The sequence below is a fragment of the Schistocerca serialis genome, chromosome 4 (genome assembly GCF_023864345.2).
Source record: "Schistocerca serialis cubense isolate TAMUIC-IGC-003099 chromosome 4, iqSchSeri2.2, whole genome shotgun sequence".
Taxonomy (NCBI): Eukaryota; Metazoa; Arthropoda; class Insecta; order Orthoptera; family Acrididae; genus Schistocerca; species Schistocerca serialis.
The window spans coordinates 58,600,980-58,626,882 of record NC_064641.1 but is presented as its reverse complement, the minus strand read 5'-3'; the positions used below and the strand labels follow the sequence as shown (position 1 = coordinate 58,626,882).

Sequence of the window (25,903 nt, the reverse complement as noted above, 5' to 3'; positions counted from 1 at the left end):
GACCGTTACTCGCCAGTATTTACCTATTGGATTAGTACACTCCTAACCGGACTATTTCTCAAAGAGCTGTGATGATTGAACGGGTTCGATCCACGGCCTACAGTGCCCTACAGTTCACACGGTAACACTGCCTACCTGACCCACTTAACTTGGTAGTGAGCTTATGTATCCAATCACCACTGCTAGCAGCAGTAGATAATCCTATCAGCACGACGAGAGCAGCAGACTTACCGTCGAATCCTCCTGAAAATACTTATAACTACGGTCGCCAGCTCTGAAGGAGCAAAAGAATAAATCAATTTTTTGGCTCGTTTCAAAGTGAAACGCCTTGAGTTGAATTTTAAACTTAATTCTGAACATTACTATTTCTGATCATTCTAGGTGATTCTACAAAGCAAATACTCTCTCAATTTCTGTGAGTTGGCTTGGTAATTACCACCAAGACAATTTAAGCTACTTAGGTTAACAGACTTCTACCCTTCAACTTATTTAATGATTTTGGGATATTACTCTTTGGACAATTGCTATAGAATTAGTTAAGTGACTTTACTTGAAAGGTTACTCAGAAAAATTTAAGTAACTATAAATAGGCGACTCATTCTGGTGTGACCATTGCTCTTTTCTACATTCTTAAACGCTAAAGTATTCTACAACCAAAAGAATTGTAAATGAAAGAGGCGATGGTGGCCTCAGTCTGATTTCACTACACTATGTTTCAGGTTACTACACTTTACAATGAACAACATGCGTTGTAATTTTACTCATTACTATATTCAGTCTTCTGCACTTGCACAAAAGAAAACTGGTATTCTCCTTTTACATGTATACAAAGTTCGACTTAACAATTTCAAGCAGTCTTGCCTTGGGTAGACGTGTCGGTGCTGGTGGTGGGATGCATGTGGCTAACGCAGCTCTTCACGCCTCATGCCCTTAATGGCGGCTGGAACTACGAGCTGTAGCACTCGTATAAGCTACTGCACGTCCGCCATAAAATCTGGGCGCAGGAACTCTTACAATCAGCCCCAGTGGCATAGAGACGGCTTCGACAACCATTCGTCGCGTTCCACTCCACAAACGGCGACGATATTCTCCTTTTCGCTGTTGCACGGTCACTTTTGCGTGAGCACAGTTATGCACGTCCGCTCACGCCAACACTCCCCAGGCCATTTCATTGTTCAGTCCCTGTGTCTCCAGCTACCTCTAGCTATGCTCGTATCACCAAGAGTGGGGGCGTTCCCCTACCACCTTTTTACCGAAATCATTTAGTATTTAAGAATATTTACATTTATTACCCTGGAGTTCATACCAGTCATAATAATTTACTACTAGCGCTTTATAACATTAAATCATACAGTAATAGCTTATAATTACCAAGAAAAAGAATACATTTGACTCCGAGAGCTCTGTGCATTGTCTGAGACAGCGCTAATTCCCATTTTCGCCAATAGATGGCATCAGGGTGCACTCCCTGGCAGTCTCACACCAGCGCGCCCGTTTCCGGCGCGCGGGCTCCAAATTACTGTCAGCCCACCATCATTTCAGTTCCGTTACACATGCCCCACTTCTTATTGAAGAATCTAACAGTGATAATTCAATAAGAAGTCTCTCCTATAATGAATCTGAAATTTTCGTTAAGCTTTTTACCAAGGGTTTTCCCTTTCTTACTGATACACCTCGGTACTTATATTACTTATTTAAAATTAAACACCAATTCTTTCTATCTTTCCTGCTAAACATTACATAAATGATTTACATATATTCTTTACAATTTTCTTACATCCAAACACAGTACACTTTAAACATCTTTTTTACAAAAATTTTAAATACACTTCTTTTATCTCAGGCAAGTAAAACACACGTTATGCGCCTATTACTTTATAGCCTGTCCTTTTCACTTTACCTCCTCACTTTTCTACCTCTTCCACAACACTTATTTACACATCTATTAAGGCTTTCTTAGAAGCTCAGTCTTTCCCAGTCTGTTTAGTCTCTACTTAAACTAGAAGTTTCATTAGAATACTACAACATATTTTAGTGAACATTTACCTTTCACATAGAACAAAAGAAACAAAACTATTTACATATTGGTTTACTTTAATATTTATTTATATATTTATTTTCAATCTGGTAGAATTCGTGGTTCATACCTTTTGAGATCCACTATGTTTCTTACTCCCAGGCGTTTGCCTGTTAATGGGTACTCTAAATAATAAGCATTCACATTGGGTATGGACACTATTTTAAATGGTCCATTATATATATATTTAAATTTGCTGATCTCGTTATTAATTTCACTTGATTTTTCATGTGTTTTTACAAGAACGAGATCACCTATTTTGAATTTAGGATTCCTTACTTTTTCGTCATGACGACGAATTCTCGCATCTGCTTGTTTTCTCATCTTGTCTTTTACTAAGTTCTTTTTACTATCATAATCTAATTCAACTCTATCTGGAAATTCTAGTAGGTCTTCTACTAGACTTTTACTTCTCGTCTTTTTCAGGATTTCTTCTGGAGTAAATCCAGTGCTCTCGTTCGTTAATGAATTCATGATTTCTTCGAATTCACTCACATACATGCCCCACTTCTTGTGGTTGCTATGGCAGTACGTCCTAAATAACCGACCTATCTCACGCATATATCTTTCTGCCGGATTGCTTGATGGGTGATAAGCTGAGATATGTACCACTTCTACCTGTTTCTCAGTTATCCCATCCTTCCACATTTTTGAGCAAAACTGAACACCATTATCTGATAGTATTGTCTTTGGCTTCCCTACTTTCACAAAATAATCACACACCATTTTATCATACACAGCTCTGGCAGTAGCTTTTCTCAAGGGATATAGCTTTATATACTTTGAGAAAAGTTCAACTGCTACAAATATGTACACAAAACCCCCCATGGTTTTCGGTAATGGTCCAAAGATATCTACTGCTACTATTTCTAATACTTCATCAGGTCTTATTGATTGCATGGGCCCTTGATTAGTTGCATTTGTTACTTTCGCCTTTTGGCATAGATCACAAGATCTTATCCTCTGTGCTACCCTTCGTGCCATGTTGTTAAAGGTAATGCACTCATCTAACTTATCGGTACACTTCCGTGCACCACAATGGCCATATGCCAAGTGAACATAATCTATCAGCACTTCAGTGTGTTGTTCCGGCCAACATACTCTCCACTTCCCTGGATTATTTAATCTTTGAAGATACAGTACACCTTTATGTATTTTATATGAAGCCCTTATGTTAGTTGCGTCCGGATTGTCAAACTTGACCTTTACCAACTTGAGTGCATCATCATCACTTTGATATCTTCGCATATTCCGACATATTTCCCTAATTTTTTCTCTCCCTTCCGCTTTTTTGAAGTAATTCACCTCAAAAACATCTTCCCTATTCTTTACACTTTCTAGTGTCTCACATCCTTCCGGTAATCTCGACAAAGCATCTGGTACTGCATGTTCTTTCCCTTTAACATACTTGATCTCTATATCAAATTGTTGTAAAAACAGCGCCCATCTGGTCAACCTGTTATGTAACAATCTGCAGTCCTTCAAAAATATTAAAGCTTTGTGGTCTGTATGGACCACAGTCTTATGCCCCCATAAGAAAAGTTGAAATTTCCTAAAACCCCATACTATAGCTAAAGCCTCCTTCTCTGAAACCGTATAGTTTCTTTCGTATTTAGACATGGTTCTACTCGCAAATGCTATTTGTCTATGAGTTTTTTCCCCATCTATCATTACCTCCTGAAATATGGATACTCCCAATCCATAATCTGAACTATCTGTTGCCATGTGGAATGGTTCACACAGGTCAGGGTGCCATAACTTTATGTTTTTAGCCAAATTGTCTTTTAGCTGGTTGAATGCTGTTTCACATTCCTCAGTCCACATATACACACTGTTCTTCTTAAGTAGGTTGTTCAGATGTGGGCTATTGAACACCTGATCATCCACATACTTACGATAAAAGGAACAAAGTCCTATAAACGACTTTAGTTGTTTTTTATTCTTGGGAGCCGGACAATTTCTTATTGCTTTGACTTTATCGGGATCCTTTTCAATTCCCTCTGGTGTTACTATGTGACCTAAAAACTTTATTTCTTTCTTTACAAACTCGCATTTTTTCAGGTTCAGGGTCATTCCTCCTTTAATTAAAGCTTTGAACACCCTGTCACATATCTCCACGTGCTCTTCCCATGTCCTTGTAGCAATTAACAGATCATCTACATAAACCGTGATTAGCGAACTAAGTTCATTCCCTAAAATTTTGTCTAAAGCCCGAATGAACACTGACACGGAAGTATTTAGGCCAAATGGTACCACGGTGAAATGGTAGCATTTGCCATTGAATAAAAATGCCGTGTACTTCCTAGACTCCTCACTTAATGGGATTTGCCAGTATCCTGCAGTTAGGTCTAAACTAGTCATGTACTTTACACCATTAAACTTCTGCAATAAATTATCTATGTTCTCTGGACGATCCAACTCCCTCTTCACTACTTTATTCAGAGTACGAGCATCTATCACTATTCGTACACTCCCATCCTTCTTACCTACTATCACTAGTGGGTTATTATATGGGCTAGAACTCCGTTCAATGACCCCACATGAAACCATTTTATCTATTTCTTTTTGAACTGCTTCTTTCTTAGACAAGGGTACATTATATGGTGGTTTAAAGAAAGGTTCATGCTCCTCTACCTCCATGCAGTACTCATAATTTATCACTCGTCCCGGTTTGTCCGAAAATACCTCCTGATTTTCTTTCAGAATTTGCCATAGATCCCCCCTTTGGGCATCAGATAGTCCTTCCGTTTTATCCACTACATTTCGAAGGAGTGTCTCCTTATTTCCATCTTCAACTATCTGCCTCACGAGAAACCAATCAAATTTTTGACCTATTCCTGAATTATGATCATCTATAAATTCTACCCATCTCAGCTGGTTCTCTTCCATTACTCTAGATGATTCAAATGGTATTTCTAATACCGCACTATCAACTTTACAAACTATTATCCCTTTGTCACAATCTATAATTACTTTCTGTTTTATTAACCAGTCAATGCCTAAAATGATCTCGGCACTGAGCTCTGGAACTACTAAAAATGCATTCGAAAATAGCTTGTTTTTTATCTTAAATTCCATCATCACTTGATGTTTAACAGGTTTACTACATTTCCCTGTCGCCCCTATCACTTTAACACCTGTTACTGGCATCATGACTACTCCTCGTTGCTCTTTGATCATCTCAAAAAATGCGTGCGAAATAGCACTTATTTGAGCACCCGTATCCAACAATACATATAAATCGTATCCACATATATTAATGGGTAGGATTGTTTGCATCCTATTGTCCTCTTCCATACTTTCTTTATCTTCCCATAATAAATCCTTTTCCACCGCCAAGTCTTGCCATATTATTTTTCCGGTTTTTATACTGACCATTCCATCTGGAGGTTTCTTTCTCCTTTTCATCCTAAATTCTTTCACCACTTTTTCCAATAGTCCTTCGTCTAGGCTCTTTAATGCCATCTCGTTCTCATTCGAATCTGTCATGCCTGAACTCTCGGTTGCAGAATCGGAAACTTCCTCTACTTCTTTTTCTCCCTGGATGCTTTCTGATGATTCTGACGATAATTCCTCCTCCATAGAAATATGACCTTCTTCGGATTCAAATAATTCTCGCAAATTATAATCCCTTTCTCTACTTTCCCTTTGTTGGATAGTGCATTCGCCACTCTTACTTTCATAATTTTCCCCCACTAATGGAATTCCAGTCTCACTCAACTCATTTGCTTCAGTACTACAGGGATCACAACACTCTTTCTCTTGGTTAGATACACTTTCTCTAATTTCTCTAAAAGAATGTGCATCACAGTCATGTACTCTTGCTGTCACTAGGTAAACATCATAATCGGTATGGCTCTCTAACACTGTCATATTCGGGTCCAAATTAATCACTTGAGTGGAAGATCTTTCTAATTGTGCTGGCTGGCTTTTGAGCTGATGTACATATTCTGCATATGAGGTAATTTCTGAATCGGCATGCGTCTCTGCACTATGCCCCTTTTTCTTATCCACCCTTTCCTCTTTAATTACTTCTCGATGCGATTCGTCGACTATTCGTACGAACCTTTTACCATAAGTCACATCACTCCTACCTTGCCCCTGCCTCTCTGCACAGTTGCCATCCCTACCGACAAACAACGCCTTCTCTGACTCTTCCTTCATCAATTCGTCACTCTGACCTCGAATTGTACTTATTTCATTCACGTGAGCCTTCACATCCGACCGATATTCTTTTCCTACTTCATTTCCCTTAATAATTCCTCTCTGCTCTCTCTCCTCTGTTTGTATCCCTGCATTATACTTCGCAAAGTTTCGTTTATAAAACTGCTCTTCAGGCGAACGACGCACTATTCTACTATAGTACTGAATACTCCGATCTTCCCTATATTTGGGCCATTTCTTTCTTTCCGCGCGCGTTAGGCCCTTGACCTGCGCGGTATTTAGTTTTCCTGATTTTGATAATGCATCCCGTTTCCCTGATAGTGTCCTCTCCCTCGCTGAGAGTTACCTCCTCGACCTCTTCCTCTCATCATGTTAATTTGCGGTTCATTCCTACCACCTTTTACTATTCCATTCTGATTTCTGAAACCTCGAAACTCTCTAGTTTCACGCCACCTATCTTCATTCTCGATTTTTTCTAAAAATTCATCGAATGTTCGATGAGTGCCTCCTACATAACGCTTTGAATCGTCAGGTAGCTTTTTCCACAACTCCCACACTATCTCCGATTCTGATCTACGATCTTTAAGATACTCCAAACGCTTGAACCATCCTTCACAGTATTCTTTCATGAGCCCACGCCCATGTTCTGGCATTCTGGCGACAACGAATTCTCTCCACAACCTATCCCTCTGTTGTGTGCCCCAGAATTCCTCAAGGAACTTTTCTTTGAAGTCTGTAAACTTCAAATTGTCGATATCCAAATTCAATCCCCAACGTTTAGCATGACCTGCTAAAGCGTCTATTACTAAATTAATTTTTTCTTTATCCGACATGTCTGTTGGTAAGACACGTTCACAATTTTTTATAAAATCCATTGGATGCCATCCACCTTGTTTCTTTTGAGGATCGTATTTTTCCTCCCTATTCAGTATTTCCGATTTTTGCATTGCCAATGGGATACCACTACAGTTAAGAAACGTCTGATTCTGAACTTGCTGACTTAACAATTTTATCTCATTACGCAGTGTATTTTCCTGCTCCTGCACACATGCATCAAAACTCAACATGGTATTGCGCAGTGTTTCAATATCAGCTGCCGTTTCTTTAACAATCTCATTCTTTACAACTGGAACCATCACCTGTAATTTACTTTCAATTATCGGTTCTAATTTTTCACTAACCAAAGGTTCCACTGATTTCTCTATTTTCTGAATTTCGGTATCAAATCTTTTCTCTATTTCTGTGACTTTTCTCTGAACATTTGTTATTTCAGCCCTAATGCTATTTACTGATTTGTTTACCTCTGTGATACGTTGGCTTTGCGTATTCAAAATATCTAAATTGGCTTTTATTTTACCAGATAGGTTTTCATCCAGTTGGGATATATGACTAGCCATTTCTGCTTTCAAACTAGCATTCCCTTCTCGAATTTGCGCCATCATACTATTTAACAAACTTGTTAATTCCATATCCTCTCCCTTGTGACTTGCATCCACAGATACATTGGGTTCACTTTTCACTACCTTTGGTTTCACTTCCCGTTCCTCCTGTTTTGTGGGTGTGGATTCATCTATAGGATTTTCCAACCCTACAACAGTATCTATGGTCCCTAATTCTGGGTCTGACCTTGTAATGTTTTCGTCTTGCTTGTTACTATTCGACTCCATCTTATGCTGCTGTATTCCGTGCCTAATAGAAATGTTTATTAAACCAAGTATTACTTGTTTAACTCCTACTATTGGACTTCCTTTTGCTGCTTTGCAGGTTGTCGTCTTGAACTTACCAATTGTGGTATATTTGTCTACTACAGAATTTTAAATTTAAAATTTCCTTGAAACTACAAGTTTATATAACACTTTTATTGCAGCCATTATTCTACAAACTTGGTAAGTCCTGTCACGGTCGCCACATGCGACCAAACCGCCGAATCTTTCCATCAGTAAACGGGGTATGTTCTCAACTGGCTCGGTTGTTTTAACCCCCTCCACTGACAGAATGACCCGCTTCCTACTTCCGTATGTATTAAGCCAATACGGACTTGTAGCTGTCACGCCTTTGCGCTTACTGCTACGTATTTTAACCATAAATAGCTCAGCCCTAATGGCAAGAGGTAGTAGTGAGTTCACGTTATTAATCTTTGAAGACAGCACAGCTGCCACAAGCTCAGCTCACTTTTACTCCACTCCTACCCTCGCCATTACACCACATTAACTAGGTGCTACATGGACCTTGCTAAATTCACTTGCGTATACATTTTTGACCGTTACTCGCCAGTATTTACCTATTGGATTAGTACACTCCTAACCGGACTATTTCTCAAAGAGCTGTGATGATTGAACGGGTTCGATCCACGGCCTACAGTGCCCTACAGTTCACACGGTAACACTGCCTACCTGACCCACTTAACTTGGTAGTGAGCTTATGTATCCAATCACCACTGCTAGCAGCAGTAGATAATCCTATCAGCACGACGAGAGCAGCAGACTTACCGTCGAATCCTCCTGAAAATACTTATAACTACGGTCGCCAGCTCTGAAGGAGCAAAAGAATAAATCAATTTTTTGGCTCGTTTCAAAGTGAAACGCCTTGAGTTGAATTTTAAACTTAATTCTGAACATTACTATTTCTGATCATTCTAGGTGATTCTACAAAGCAAATACTCTCTCAATTTCTGTGAGTTGGCTTGGTAATTACCACCAAGACAATTTAAGCTACTTAGGTTAACAGACTTCTACCCTTCAACTTATTTAATGATTTTGGGATATTACTCTTTGGACAATTGCTATAGAATTAGTTAAGTGACTTTACTTGAAAGGTTACTCAGAAAAATTTAAGTAACTATAAATAGGCGACTCATTCTGGTGTGACCATTGCTCTTTTCTACATTCTTAAACGCTAAAGTATTCTACAACCAAAAGAATTGTAAATGAAAGAGGCGATGGTGGCCTCAGTCTGATTTCACTACACTATGTTTCAGGTTACTACACTTTACAATGAACAACATGCGTTGTAATTTTACTCATTACTATATTCAGTCTTCTGCACTTGCACAAAAGAAAACTGGTATTCTCCTTTTACATGTATACAAAGTTCGACTTAACAATTTCAAGCAGTCTTGCCTTGGGTAGACGTGTCGGTGCTGGTGGTGGGATGCATGTGGCTAACGCAGCTCTTCACGCCTCATGCCCTTAATGGCGGCTGGAACTACGAGCTGTAGCACTCGTATAAGCTACTGCACGTCCGCCATAAAATCTGGGCGCAGGAACTCTTACAATCAGCCCCAGTGGCATAGAGACGGCTTCGACAACCATTCGTCGCGTTCCACTCCACAAACGGCGACGATATTCTCCTTTTCGCTGTTGCACGGTCACTTTTGCGTGAGCACAGTTATGCACGTCCGCTCACGCCAACACTCCCCAGGCCATTTCATTGTTCAGTCCCTGTGTCTCCAGCTACCTCTAGCTATGCTCGTATCACCAAGAGTGGGGGCGTTCCCCTACCACCTTTTTACCGAAATCATTTAGTATTTAAGAATATTTACATTTATTACCCTGGAGTTCATACCAGTCATAATAATTTACTACTAGCGCTTTATAACATTAAATCATACAGTAATAGCTTATAATTACCAAGAAAAAGAATACATTTGACTCCGAGAGCTCTGTGCATTGTCTGAGACAGCGCTAATTCCCATTTTCGCCAATAGATGGCATCAGGGTGCACTCCCTGGCAGTCTCACACCAGCGCGCCCGTTTCCGGCGCGCGGGCTCCAAATTACTGTCAGCCCACCATCATTTCAGTTCCGTTACAAAGTGCACTGTTTTCTTGTGCCTGCTGCAACTTTTTTGGTGTGCAGCATCGGCTACAGTATTGTAAAGTATGGTTGAAGTGCTTTTATTTGTATTTTATGTGGTGGTGCTTGGATTATGCCTGGATTTCCAGAAAATACTTCTTTATACCCTAGTACTAGAGTGGCTGATTTATCCTTCATTGTGCTAAATTTATGTTTCATTCTTTTGATTTTCTGGGTGATTTCCCTTTCTGCAATTATGTGTTTTTCTTCTTCAATATGCTGATTCAAATTTCAGTAGTTTATATAAACTATTTGTGCCAGTTTCCCATAGTCTTTTTCTATCATAGCGTAGTATGTCTCATAAATAACTTGGTATCTTCTGTAGTTGTCTTCTCTTTAAAGGTAACCATTGATACTCTCTTTTATCCTTCCTAATCCTCAGGGCATTTTCTGCAAAATTAAACTCTGTTTGATGTTCTTTTATCCAATCTACCCTCAATGTGCAATCCACACATAAGTTTGGTACTACTAAAGCCTCCATGTTATGCATTTCACCCTCCGTCACCACGTCCAGTATCATATGGTATTTTAATTTTGTAAGTTTACTTATAGTTTCAATAGCACACACAATTTTGTATTCATTTACAGGAAAGTTTACTAACTTGCTTCTGCTTCTCAACCACTTCTTGTACAGATTTTTCCAAATAGAAGACACATTACTTTCTCATTCTAAAGGGAATGCACTTCCAGATTTTCAGTTTTTATGTTTATTATTGGTGACTTGCTCCTCATTCTGTAACCTCAATTCAGCTTGTTCTCCCATTAGTTTATCAGTATGTATTATTAATATTTGCCATGACCCTGTGTTTGTTGTTTCATATTTGCTTTCTTCTCTCTTTTCTTGCGCATACCAGTTTGGGTTACAGTGGGGAGGGGGTTAGTCTCCACGTAAGCCGTGTTAACATTTTGTGATTTTGCAGTTTCCTCATCATTTACATTTCTCACATCAAATTAAAACAAAATAGATTTCTGTGTTGGAAGTTATCAAGTGAATTAAAATACATTCACATAATTACAGTAGGCTAACATATGTTGTTAATTTCAGTTCTCTGATCTCATCTTATTTCCACATTTTTGGCAGTCAACCGCCTTGCAGAACAGTGAAGTTATTTTTGTTGATTTTGCTAAATAACTGTAGCTTTCATTTATCTTTTCCCCAGAGGCAGTCAGTTTATTAGAAATGATGTGTTTCATTCTGCGCTATTGGCTAGTTTCAACAGTTCACTGAATTTCAGATGCACGTTTTCATCTTCTGGCGTGTATGGCATTATGCCATAATAAAGAACCAAACATGAGATAATGCAGTACTAGTACTCCAAGAAAATTTGCATCCCGAAAACCGCACTGAAATCTTAACACCAGGTTGGGGCCTACTTCTTTGTGATTCAGAACACATGAATGTCCACTTTAAGCTGAATTATGCATTTTAGTATGGTGTACGAAATTCTGGTGCTCTTGGAGTATCCTATTTCTGTTATGAAGTCATGCAAGATCTTTTAATATGATATATGTACAAACATATGGGCTTTCAGCATCATCGCAGCTACCCACGCACAGTAATGCCTGTTTTCTGGCGCTCTCTGGCAACTACTGAAACGAAGCTGTTACTAACAGGTCACTGGAAAATATTGCGAATGGTGCTTTGAAAAGTGTTAGTTTCAAAGTAAATTTTCTTTTATGCAAGATGAATTATGTTACATGTGTGAATGTGCAATGAATTTCTTAAATCACATAGCGCTTTACTCTCATTTGAAACTTAACACATTGAGCACTTGTCACTTACACTGTGGCAGTTTTCTCTCTTTACAGCAAACCTACAAAACTGTGATGACATAAATTTGATCATGCAGTTGCAGAACACAGTGTCCAGTTCTGAGGTCAAAGTCAACAGTTTCTCTGTGTGTGCCATGTGGATCTATCCCATTCCAACTCCGCCACTGTATTGTGCTGTGGGATCTCTCCCTGCAATTCACTTTCAATCAGCCTTCACCAACTACCCATGTCCCTTATCCTTGTTCCTGTCCTCCCTTTCCCTCACCAATTTCATACTTCTCTCTGCCTCTTGTTTTAATCATAGTGTTTTTTTTAACACATCTGTATACATCTCACTATTTTTCTTGTATTCTTCCTTTCATTAAGTTGTCTGCATGATCCTCCACACTGCCATTCCCTCTCTCTACAACTCTCCTGTGTGCAACATGTTTCCACTCAAGCATTCACCTGGAGGAGAGGGGGATACCTCCTCTCTTGCCCCTACAATCTCTCTCATGTACACATTAACTCTTATCTTTTCTTACTGTTTTAATATGGTCCAAATAATGATTTTGTTTCTACTCCATAACTCAACCCTCCTTAGTCTTCTCTCTCAGGATCAATTTGAGGAGCCAAAACTTGTGTCCATATGGAGACCCCCATTATCACACAACTCAAGTGGTCCTGGACTGGATATGGACCTGTATTACAGTGTAATAACCCTCTAAAAATAATAACACTTTCTTAGCACATATATCATGAACAAAACAGTACATCATACTGATATTAATACCATAGATAGCGAAGCCTGCATTGGCTGCTTCTGCCTGTTAACCATAAGGTTTTATCATTGCAGCATAATAGTAAATAATGAATGCTCACATGCAAAGTCATACAATATGTTGATCATGTGATAGAAGTAAGTAATTCTTCACATGCAGCAATCATATCACAACATCATTTCTTGTTCTGAAATGCACAAACCCTTTTCTACAATATAAATACACATATATACACTCTTTCCTATGCCAATTCTTGTAGTAAACATCAGACGACAGTAGCAAACTAAACAACCACCCATCTCAAGAGCCATGTACAACTAACTACACTCCCCTCCTGAGTAAACCAATTGCCCTACCAACTTATTTTTCATATTTGACAAAAAAAAAAAAAAAAAAATTCGAATCACATAACCAGTACCATAAACTAACTAACTTCACAAGTGTTCCACCTTAATATGGTCACAGACAACAGCAGAGTACAAAACACAGCCCCTCCACATAGCCCATATACATGTACACATGCTGATATCCATATCATCATTCACTTTACATCTTTACTTCAAATCCATCAACTGAAGGGAAAACGACAGATAAAATGACAAAAAAAAAAAAAAAAAAAAAGCACATAACAAGAAATATACCCATTTTTTGCACTTGCACTCACGCACATAATCACTTTCATTTGTGGCATTGCTGATACTCCATTCATCGCCTGTCGTCATAGGTCAGTTGCCCCCCTTGTGCACCCCCTACGTTATTACACATGGTCCTCTTGGCAAAATAGCAGTTGTAGAGATGAAACTGGCCAGAGGTCATCACTACATCTTGACGCTGGCTACCGGTGGCTGTGGGACCATTCACATGCAGAGAGTCATACCCAGTGACACTCCCCAAGGCAGTAGTAGTGGGGACGAACTGGGCCACTGCATGCCTGTGCACTGCTGATGTCTTGTCACACAGTTGCAGTTAGCTCCTCACTGCTTGTCAAAGACAGTGAGTCAAAATTTGTGTGTTTGGGTCCACAGTAATTGCAGTCTTTTAACTAACACTTTGGGCACAAATAATAAGTACTTCCGGGGGGGGGTTTCCATCCTTATTCACTTTATTTCTCTTCATATGAAAAACCTTTTTCCCTAGCATTGCTATTGGGTTCAGTCTGGAAAGGGGATGTGTGTGAAATTTATCTGTATCCATTAGAATGCGCTACTGCCACTTCATTTGCTCTCTTTGCATTGTGTTTCTTCAGGTTTCTGGTGGACTCTTTTCCATGAAGTATCTTTGGTTTTTTGCCTATTCCAAGTGCACTGTTTTCTTGTGCCTGCTGCAACTTTTTTGGTGTGCAGCATCGGCTACAGTATTGTAAAGTATGGTTGAAGTGCTTTTATTTGTATTTTATGTGGTGGTGCTTGGATTATGCCTGGATTTCCAGAAAATACTTCTTTATACCCTAGTACTAGAGTGGCTGATTTATCCTTCATTGTGCTAAATTTATGTTTCATTCTTTTGATTTTCTGGGTGATTTCCCTTTCTGCAATTATGTGTTTTTCTTCTTCAATATGCTGATTCAAATTTCAGTAGTTTATATAAACTATTTGTGCCAGTTTCCCATAGTCTTTTTCTATCATAGCGTAGTATGTCTCATAAATAACTTGGTATCTTCTGTAGTTGTCTTCTCTTTAAAGGTAACCATTGATACTCTCTTTTATCCTTCCTAATCCTCAGGGCATTTTCTGCAAAATTAAACTCTGTTTGATGTTCTTTTATCCAATCTACCCTCAACGTGCAATCCACACATAAGTTTGGTACTACTAAAGCCTCCATGTTATGCATTTCACCCTCCGTCACCACGTCCAGTATCATATGGTATTTTAATTTTGTAAGTTTACTTATAGTTCCAATAGCACACACAATTTTGTATTCATTTACAGGAAAGTTTACTAACTTGCTTCTGCTTCTCAACCACTTCTTGTACAGATTTTTCCAAATAGAAGACACATTACTTTCTCATTCTAAAGGGAATGCACTTCCAGATTTTCAGTTTTTATGTTTATTATTGGTGACTTGCTCCTCATTCTGTAACCTCAATTCAGCTTGTTCTCCCATTAGTTTATCAGTATGTATTATTAATATTTGCCATGACCCTGTGTTTGTTGTTTCATATTTGCTTTCTTCTCTCTTTTCTTTCACCGCTTCAGTCTGGTTGCATTTTTTGTGTCCATGTCTGGTTTGGAAGTTCCTACTTGATGATCAGTTTCTGAATCTTCAATTTGGATGTACATAATTTTATTAATTCTTTAAGTTCTTCCAAATTCTTTAACTGTTATGCTTTCCATTGTGTCTCTTTTCCCTTTTCTTTCATGCTGCATGTCTTTTCCATTAATGCCTCCAACCTCTATTATATCCTCGATTCATTAACCTTCTATACGCAACACCCCCCTCCTCCCCTCCTTAGTTCACCAATGTCTAAAAATCCTGTCTTTAGATATATCCTCTTGTCGCATTCTGGTCCAAACTGCCAGAGTTGACGGTCATTTGTGTGTGAGGCGTACGTGCTCGTGTGTATGAATGGTGTGTGTTTCTCTTTTGCTGATGATGGCTGTGGCCAAAAGCTTTGTGTAAATGTCTTTTTATTGTGCCTGTCTGCAATTTAACGTGTCTTCTTTATGATAAGTAGCAATCTATCTTTTCCTTCACTGTTGATATTCCTACCTGTAGTTTCCAATATTTGATTCTGCCATCATCAGTTATTTTGATATCAAATAGCAAAACACATCTATTACTTTACTAATTCTGTTAGCATCACCTGATTTAATTTGACTACATACCATTGCCTTTGTTTTACTTTTGTTGATGATAATCTTATTAACTGTTTTCAAGGCACTGTCCATTCCATACAACTGCTTTTCCAAGTCCCTTGCGTCTCTGACAATTACAGTGTTATTAGAAAATTTTGTCTTCTTTTCCCCCTACTGCTTGAACTACAACTCCCTTTCCAGATTTACCCTAGGTTTTGTTTACTGCTTGCTCGATGTACAGATTCAATAACGTCAGTGATATGTAACAACCCTGTCCCACTTCTTTCTCAACCATTTTCTCCTGTTCATGTCTTTTGACTCTCATAACTGTAATCTGGTTTTTGTACTAGTTGTAAAGAGCCTTCTACCCCCTGTATTTTATTCCTGGTACCTTCAGAATGTCAAAGAGTCATTTCTGTTAAGCGGTGTCAAAAGCTTTCTCTAAATCTACAAATGCTATAATCATACATTTTCCTTTCTTTAACCTATCCTTAAGATAGCTGCAGGGTCAGTATTGCCTCGCATTGTTTCTTCATTTCTTTGAAACACAAACTGGTCTTCCACAAGGTAAGCTTCTACTAGTCTTTCTGTATATAACTCATGCTATTATTTTGCAACAGTGACTTGGTAAAGTAATAGTTCAGTAACAGTCACACCTGGCTTCCTTGGAAATGGTATCATTACATTCTTCTTGAATTCTGAGAGTATTTTGCCTGTTATAGTTCTGTCATAGCTGGCCCTCTCAAGGATCTCAATAATTCTGAGGGTATGCTGTCTACTGCAAGGGTCTTTCCATGCTCTGTCATATTCTTCTCTAAGTATCGCACCTCCCATCTCATCTTCATCTAATTCCTTTTCCCTTTCTATAATATTGCTTTGAACTTTATTTCCCTCATATAGTCCTCCTGTATACTCCTGCCTTTTGGCTATCCCTTCTTTGTGTAGTACTGGATTGCCGCCTGAGCTCATGGCATTCATACAGCTGCTCTCTTTTCTCCAAAGGTCTCTTTAATTTTCTTGTAGGCAGCATCTATCTTTCTTCCAGTTATGCATTATTCTACAGCCTTGTATTTGACATCCAGTCATTCCTGTGTAGCACCATTGCACTTTCTGTCAATCTTATTTTAGATATCAGTATTTCCTTTATCCTGCTTGATTTGCAACAATTTTATATTTTCTTTTTTTGTCAGTTAAATTCAATATATTCCATATTATTTAAGAATTTCTGCTGTATCCTGTCCTTTTACCTATTTGATTCTCTACTGGCTTCACTGTTTCATCTCTCAAAGCTGCCCATTAATCTTGTATTGTATTTATCTCTCTTGTTTCAGTTAAAAGTTGCATAATGGTCCCTCTGAAAGTCTCAACAACATCTGATTCTTTCAGTTTTTCCAAGTTTCATTTCATAATTTACTGTTTTGGAATTCCTTCAGTTTGAATCTGCATTTCATAAGCAATAAATTTTAACTGAGATGATGATGATGATGATGATGATGATGATGTCTGATTTGTGGTGTGCTCAACTGCGCAGTTATCAGCACTTGTATGAATTCCCAACCTTTGCTCAGCCCAATCTTGCTACTTTCATGAACGATGATGAAATGATGAGGACAACACTAACACCCTGACCCCGCCGGGAATCGAACCCAGGACCCCATGCTCAGGAAGTGAGAACGCGACCGCAAGACCACGAGCTGCCGACCTTTAGTTGAGAGTCCACATCAGTCCATGATAAGAAGATTTCAGCACTGCATTGATACCAATGGACATCACTTCGAACACCTTCTGTAAATGGGCGTGCCACCTGTTTGACCTTCATTGACCTTCAAAGACCTTACTGTTACACATCACTGAATTCGTCTCGATAGCTGCTATCAGAAAATAAGTGTTAAACTATAGCATCACATATAAAAAAACGAAGTTGACCTTCATGATGCGACCCCACCTAGCAAGAAAAAACCAATGTCATATTATGGCCTCCATTGTCCCATGCAACATTTACCCACCAAGTTTTCAGCTACTATCATACTTTCAGAGTTATTCTAGGTGGCAATAGTTAGTGACATACCCTATATAATCAATATAAAACCTTCCTGTGCCTCCACATCTCTTCTATGCTTATAACCTTATTACATAATTTTTAAATCTAGTGTGAGCAATGATTAAATTGTGCTCTATGCAAAATTCTATCAAGCAATTTCCTCTTTCATTCCTGCTTAATGTTTTTCCTCCGCTCCCTTCTTAAACTATCGAATTTCAGTCTCCCATCACAATTAAATTTGGTTTCTCTTAGATATTGGAATAATTCCTTTTATCCCGTCATACATTCTTTCAAACAGTGGAAAATCCATGGTGGAATAACAATATTATGGAAAGAATAGATTGCTACTCACCATATAGAAGAGATGTTGAGTCACAGATAGGCACAACAAAGAGATAAATAAACTTTTGGCCAAAAAGGCCTTCATTGGAATCAGACAACACACACACACACACACACACAGATATATATACACTCCTGGAAATGGAAAAAAGAACACATTGACACCGGTGTGTCAGACCCACCATACTTGCTCCGGACACTGCGAGAGGGCTGTACAAGCAATGATCACACGCACGGCACAGCGGACACACCAGGAACCGCGGTGTTGGCTGTCGAATGGCGCTAGCTGTGCAGCATTTGTGCACCACCGCCGTCAGTGTCAGCCAGTTTGCCGTGGCATACGGAGCTCCATCGCAGTCTTTAACACTGGTAGCATGCCGCGACAGCGTGGACGTGAACCGTATGTGCAGTTGACGGACTTTGAGCGAGGGCGTATAGTGGGCATGCGGGAGGCCAGGTGGACGTACCGCCAAATTGCTCAACACGTGTGGCGTGAGGTCTCCACAGTACATCGATGTTGTCACCAATGGTCGGCGGAAGGTGCACGTGCCCGTCGACCTGGGACCGGACCGCAGCGACGCACGGATGCACGCCAAGACCGTAGGATCCTACACAGTGCCGTAGGGGACCGCACCGCCACTTCCCAGCAAATTAGGGACACTGTTGCTCCTGGGGTATCGGCGAGGACCATTCGCAACCGTCTCCATGAAGCTGGGCTACGGTCCCGCACACCGTTAGGCCGTCTTCCGCTCACGCCCCAACATCGTGCAGCCCGCCTCCAGTGGTGTCGTGACAGGCGTGAATGGAGGGACGAATGGAGACGTGTCGTCTTCAGCGATGAGAGTCGCTTCTGCCTTGGTGCCAATGATGGTCGTATGCGTGTTTGGCGCCGTGCAGGTGAGCGCCACAATCAGGACTGCATACGACCGAGGCACACAGGGCCAACACCCGGCATCATGGTGTGGGGAGCGATCTCCTACACTGGCCGTACACCACTGGTGATCGTCGAGGGGACACTGAATAGTGCACGGTACATCCAAACCGACATCGAACCCATCATTCTACCATTCCTAGACCGGCAAGGGAACTTGCTGTTCCAACAGGACAATGCACGTCCGCATGTATCCCGTGCCACCCAACGTGCTCTAGAAGGTGTAAGTCAACTACCCTGGCCAGCAAGATCTCCGGATCTGTCCCCCATTGAGCATGTTTGGGACTGGATGAAGCGTCGTCTCACGCGGTCTGCACGTCCAGCACGAACGCTGGTCCAACTGAGGCGCCAGGTGGAAATGGCATGGCAAGCCGTTCCACAGGACTACATCCAGCATCTCTACGATCGTCTCCATGGGAGAATAGCAGCCTGCTACTCTGTACTAGTGCCAACATTGTGCATGCTCTGTTGCCTGTGTCTATGTGCCTGTGGTTCTGTCAGTGTGATCATGTGATGTATCTGACCCCAGGAATGTGTCAATAAAGTTTCCCCTTCCTGGGACAATGAATTCACGGTGTTCTTATTTCAATTTCCAGGAGTATATATGTGACCACAGTGTCTGAGAGACTGTGTGTGTGTGTGTGTGTGTGTGTGTGTGTGTGTGTAATATTCCAATGAAGGCTTTTTTGGTCAAATACTTACTTGTTCGATAACCTTCCTGTTGTGACTATCCGCGGCTCAACATCCCTCTATATGATGAGTAGTAATCTATCCTTTTCATTATATTGTCATACATTCTTTCAATATCTTCATAATATGAAGCGCTAGTAAGCATATAAACTTGTATTACTGTGGTGGTGATTGATCTTATATCTAACTTGGGTGTGATACTGTGTTCACTATGCTATTTGTAGTAGATATTCGTATTTCTATTTTCTCATTCATTTTTAGATCTATTACTGCACAACCACTATTTCATTCTGTATGTATAATCCTGTACTCATCTGAGCAGAACTCTTTTTATTAATGCCTCCTCACATCACCATTTCCCAACATATCTAACTCGATCCTATCACTTTCCATTGTTTAGTTCTGTACCTTACCTACCTGGTTATGGGAACTAATATTCCATGCTCTGTTCTGTAGAATCTGTTTTGCATTTTCTAATGATGCCATCATCTTGAGTAGTTACCACCCAAAGATGTTAATGGAGGATTATTTTAACCTCTGGAATATTTACCCTAGGGGTTGCTATCATCATTTAACCATATAGCAGAGCTGCATGCCCCGGAAAAAAGTAATGGCTGTAGTTTTTCCATGCTTTCAGCCCTTTGCATTACCAACACGGCAAGGTAATGTCGACTAATGTTACCAGGCCAGATCAATCGATCATCTAAATCATTATCCTTGCAACTACTGTGAAGGATGCTGCCCCTCATCAGGAGACTCAAGTTAGTTTGGCCTCTCCACACATACCCATCTGTTATAGTTGCACATACAACGTGGCTACCTGTACCAGTCAAGTGAAATAGCGTGTCGCCATATTTTCTGCTCAGAAGATGTACTACAGTTGTCAAACTGGCTCATTACGTTCATAGCAAGCTGTTACAAGTATTATCCATGGAACATGCAAATAACTAACTAAATAATTTGGGTCTTCCACTTCAGTTTGTTCCCTTATCAATTTGTTTCCTTTCCTGACAATCCTGGCAAGCCTTACATGCATCCCTTCATTGCTTGCGGAGTAATCTTGCAGTTTTGAATGGTTTCTGCCTTAAAAGTCCATGTCTTACAGCTGTAAATCAAAATTGGTAGTACACACAGATTGTAACATTTCCTTGCGAGATATTACATGTTTCATTTAGCAGAAGCACTCTAGGCCAATTTTACTCTTGTCTTTATTTCTTTTACTGTACAGCTAGATATTGTCATCAACTGTTTTAATTCAAAATCTCTTCAGCTTGTTCAATGACTTCATTGTTAACTTTTTTCTGTGTTTTTTGTGCATATTGTACATTATTTAATTCAGATTACAATTGATTTCAGACCTACTTTCAAATTCCACTGACTTCAGGAAAAAGAATTTGGTTCAGATATGTTCCATTAACATTTACTCCTTTTTTTCTGCATGAGACCTGATAACTTTAGTCAGCATCTTGTACATTATAGTTAGGGGCCTGATAAGTGCATGGTTTTTTATGAGTTGTCTGTCTCCTATCAGGTGAAGTAGAACAAATATAGCGTTTTTCTAGTTTGGAGCAATTGGCTTCCTGTGTTGTCATTCTGTAAACATTTTATGGCATTTGCCTGCTTTATTTCTTCATTGATAGTCATTTGTGTTGATGTACTATGTTGTTATACTGGCTGAAAAATGGGGGGGGGGGGGGGGGGGGGGGGTGGAAGTTCAACACTGAATACTGTAAATGATGCAGCTGACAGTTGCACATTGCATTTCACAGTTCTTTACTTCCACTGTTCATAACCCCCAATATTACACAGTTATATGGCCAGCTAACTATTGGTAAATGTTGATAAGCCTCATTAACAGTTTGCAAGCATATGTCAGCATACTGCTACAATAGTTTGCAGTGAAAACCTAACCACAAATGTCACAGTCTTTCAAATAAATTGAACATGTTAAAACACATGGCCTATTCGTGTTACACTTATTTCACAGTTAAGTTGATGCATTGTTGTTGACCTAACCAGCACAGGTTTCTCGTCTGAAAATCGGCCGTGTACTGACTGTCTCGGGACAAAAAATCGGGCCTTTATATATCATCACAATAATAGGTACTGAAACTATGTATTGTTCGAAGTTTAATTTCCAGCTATTACAATTAAAACATAACTCATTAAATTAACTGTATACGAAAAATTGGTTCTTTTTAACGGTTTCTTCTACTACAAGAGTTAGGTTGAATTATTTGTTTAAATGATGAAATTAATGGGTATAGTTATAAAAACAATACTTTTGACAAACCTGGTAATTACTTTGGAATTAACTAAGGTCTGGCTTTGCTAACATGTCTTCGAATAGAGCAGAATAGATCCTTTAAGAATACTATTAGTTGTTCCTCCAAATGTTTCTAATTAGAACAGAATTTATATTTGTTTATAAGTCAACAATAGAAATTAAGTTTCAAAACAATTACTGATTTCATGCTATAACAAAAGATACTAACTAGGAATAGCCAAAATAAATTAGAAAATTGATTACATATACAAAACAAAGCACAAAATTAGATCTGGAGCTATATTCTTTAAAACTGAGGGCCAACCTTTCTCTTTTATGAAAATGCAGATTATACTCATATATGTTAATGGTAATTAGTTAAAACTGAAATAAACGAATTTAAGGAGGCAGATGGCAAAACAAGAGGGGAAGTAAAAAGAACGCAGCTTGCTTCATCACAATTTTTGAGAGTTACGTGTGTGTATTACTCTGTCTGAACTTTTACTATTTCTATTGAAACACCATTGTCTTGAGACACCTTTTATTTCTTCGTATCACAAATGACTTGACATTGTCACTTGGAATTACTTTCCGAGTGTCATTGTTTCCATTACTACAAGGGTCAAGTCAAAAAGTATCGGAACAACATTTCTCTAATTTATTACAACTGCACAAAATTCACAGTGACACAATTTTTCAACATAGTCACCCTGCCACCCTGCATCTCAGTGTGTTTGGTCTGTCTCTCCAAAAGCTTTCAAACACCCTTAGGAAAAAAGTTATCCACTTGAGCAGTCTCTTTCACCTCTTCATCGGAGGTGAATCGACAGCCTCTGAAATCGTCTCTTAATGGACCAAAGAACTGGAAATTTCTCAGGGCTAGATCAGGACTGTATGGAGGATGCTACAACACCTTGAAATGCATGTTCTGACAAATTTGAATTGTGTGGGCCATGATATGTGAACATAAGTTGTCATTCAAAAAAAGAAAATTGCTTCCTAATAGATATTGACAATTTTTTTAAACTATGGCCTTCAATTCATTCCAAAGCTTTATCATTGTAACATTGTTTACTGTTGATTATTTTTCTGGGTAAAGTTTCATAATTGGCTCTCGGGTTCTCAAAAAACTGTGAGCATCACTTTTACTGTAGAGGGCTGACGTTTGAATTTTTTTCTGAGATGACTGTGTATTGCAGTACTCTCATGCTGGGTGGGTTCTTTGGAGAGGTAAGTGGTAAGTCCCTTCAAAATGTGCCTGTTGTCATTGGCCAGTTAGCTGATATGCTATTCACATAATTTTTTCAATGTGCCACTGTCCATAGCCTCAGTAGAAGCTAAAAATTCAGTGTTGTATGAAGCAGCACTATGCCATCAAATTCTGTGTGGGACTCAAAAAATAGCCTTTGGAAATGTCGTTCATGATTCAGCAAGTGTTCAGAAGTGAAAGCCTGTCAAAAACTGCTGTTGTTCAAATATAGTTGAGAGAGCATGGAAGACAAACACCACACAGGATGCCCATCCATGAGTAGAAACTCAGAACAGTAGTTAATTTTTCCAACTATCACAGACCTGAGGCCAGGCATTGACACCAATTGGAGGCTGCCTTGTCACAATGCACCAAGCCACCCTCGCTTCCTGTTAAATGACTACCTAGCCCAAAATGCCATTGCAACATTTCTGCAGCCCCCCTCCCCACAATCCCAATGTGGCCTCAGCAGACTTCCCCAAGTGAAGACAGCCCTCAAAAGATCACTCCATGAGACCATAGCAGAGGTCAAAGTGTCTTTACTGTGTTGTTTGAAGGACATTCTGGGTAAAGACTTCCAGGATGCCTTCCAAGCATACAAATCTCATTGGCAGATGTTTGTCTGTGCCCAAGAGTCCTACTTTGAAGAATGTGGTAGTGGTATCTTTAATATATTTTATCTGAATTCAGCTCATTACTTTTTACACAGAACCTGTGAATTACTTTTCCTGTCATTTATGTTATTTCCTTTTCATTGTGTTTTTCATGATTTCTTGCCTGATTAGTCTATTTCATATTCTGTTGAGCTGATTTATTTCAACATGTTGTATTTTCTTGTTTACTTCCAGATGCAGAATAGTTACCTCATACTGGATGAATATGTAAGTAAAAATGAAGAATAAATGCATACTCACAGTAAAATTACTGTTTTCATGTAATAATATGCTGTAATTGCCTAAAATGAAGAGAATGTAATAGAAATGCCTGTATTCATCCAAAATTTAGATAGTTCTTCAGAAACTCAAACAGTCATGCATCTGAGTGTTTTCATGCCTCTTTGCTGCAGTAAAAGTTCTTGGATTCTAGCCATGTCAACTTGTAGGGACTCCAGCCACAGCAACTTGCAGGGACTCTAATGTTTCTCCTCCTATCACCAGGCCAAACATCATTGTTTTCTTAATGCTGACATTTATTGGCAGTAGTTGCAGTAAGTTTTCAAATTTCACAGGTGGTTCCCTCCTTGAAATGAATCAGCTCTTTTAGTTCTATATTTGCAGCCATTTTGGCCTGGCATTTGTCAGGTCCAGATGAGGCAAGGGGACTGCTCCAGTGAGAGTGCTTTCAAAGTTAGATGCCAAGCTGTGTTGGAGGCAAATCCATTATTGTGATGAATGAAGCTCAAATATATCTGTATTTACATTTCCTAGATAATTAAACTTCCCTGAAACCACTAGTCAAACAAATAATTAATAATTTTTGTTTCTGTTTGAGCCTGACTTTATGGTTACGTGGTATAAAATACTTGATAAAGCAGTAGGTACTGTTGGTGACTAGTGTAAGACTTGCCACAATTACAGAGAGTGTGACAAATTCCAGATGTGTAAGCCCTAATTTTCAGTCACTCATTGCATTTTCTAACACAATTAAAAATATATAGTGAAGTTCATTGAGTTACCTGTTTCATGAATGAAGTCAGAGGTTCTGTATTGTTACAAAACTCTTGCTTGTTTTCTGTTTAACAATTTTTCACTTAATTTTCACTAGATATCTGTGCATCAGCATCAGAATTCTGAAGCTGCTGTGAAGTTTGTGGCAGAGGGTACTTCCTGTTGTACCACATATTATATATTCTTCCTGTTTCATTCATATTTGGAGTTTGGGAAGAGTGACTGCTGAAATATCTCCGCAAACACTGCAATTAATCTAATCTTGTGTACATGATCCATAACCAAATTATACATAGGAGGGAGCAAGACATTCCTAGATTCCTCATGTAAACCTGGTCCTCGACACTTTGTAAGTAGGCTTATGGAGGATAGTTCACGTCTACCTTCAAGGTTCCTCCAGTTCAGGCTTTTCAACATTTCCTTGACACTTATCTCTAAATCAAAAGAAAATTTGTGACCATTTGTGCTGTGCTTCTTTGTATACTTCAAATATTTTCCATTAGTTCCCTTTGGTATGGATCCCACATACTTGAGCAATATTCTAGGGTGATTCGTATGTGTGTTTTGTGAGGAATCTCCTCTGTAAACTGGTATGATTTTCCCAGTGTGCTATCAGTGATCCAAAGTCTGTCAACTGCTTCACCTATGATTGATTCTATGTGATCATTCCATTATATCCCCATAAATTGTTATTCCAATTTATTTGTATGGGTTGATTAATTAGAAACTGAACTGTGACTCATTAAATTGTGGTCAGAGAATACTATGTTTTAGCATTTTGTTAAGTGCACAAGTTTACACATCTGAGCACATAAAGTAAGTTGTCAATCTTACCACTTTGAAATCTTATCAAGATATGACCGGATAGTCGTGCCAGTTTTTTCGTTATAGTGTTTCACTATAGACCGATAGCTGCATCATATGCAAAAGGTCTGAGGTTATTAGTAATACTGTCTGCCATGTCATTCATACACGACAGGATCAGCCAGGGTACTGAACATACTTTCTTGTGGCATGCCCAAAGTTACTTCTACATTTGTCGATGACCCTACATTAAAAATAACATGCTGTATTCATCTTACCAAGATATCCTCAATCCAGTCACAAATTTCATTTCATACACATATAATAATAAGTTTCCTTAATAACTCTGTGTGGCACTGAGTCTAATTCTTTCTGAAAGCCACAAAATGCAGCATTAACCTGATTTCCTTGATCCATGGCTGCAGAGCATCATGCGAGAAAAGCATGAGATGGATTCCATATGAGTAATAAAAGGTCACTCTCATTACAT

The 25,903-nt window shown here is 39.1% G+C and overlaps 1 protein-coding gene across 1 annotated transcript in view; it reads left to right on the top strand.

The window, feature by feature from the left end:
* The window catches only part of LOC126474049 (radical S-adenosyl methionine domain-containing protein 2-like), a 51,414-nt gene that overhangs the window by 16,879 nt on the left and 8,632 nt on the right, over positions 1-25,903 (top strand). The window contains exon 5 of the mRNA XM_050101460.1: positions 23,791-23,823. Coding sequence (XP_049957417.1) covers positions 23,791-23,823 — 33 coding nt within the window. The remainder of the gene's footprint in view (positions 1-23,790; positions 23,824-25,903) is intronic.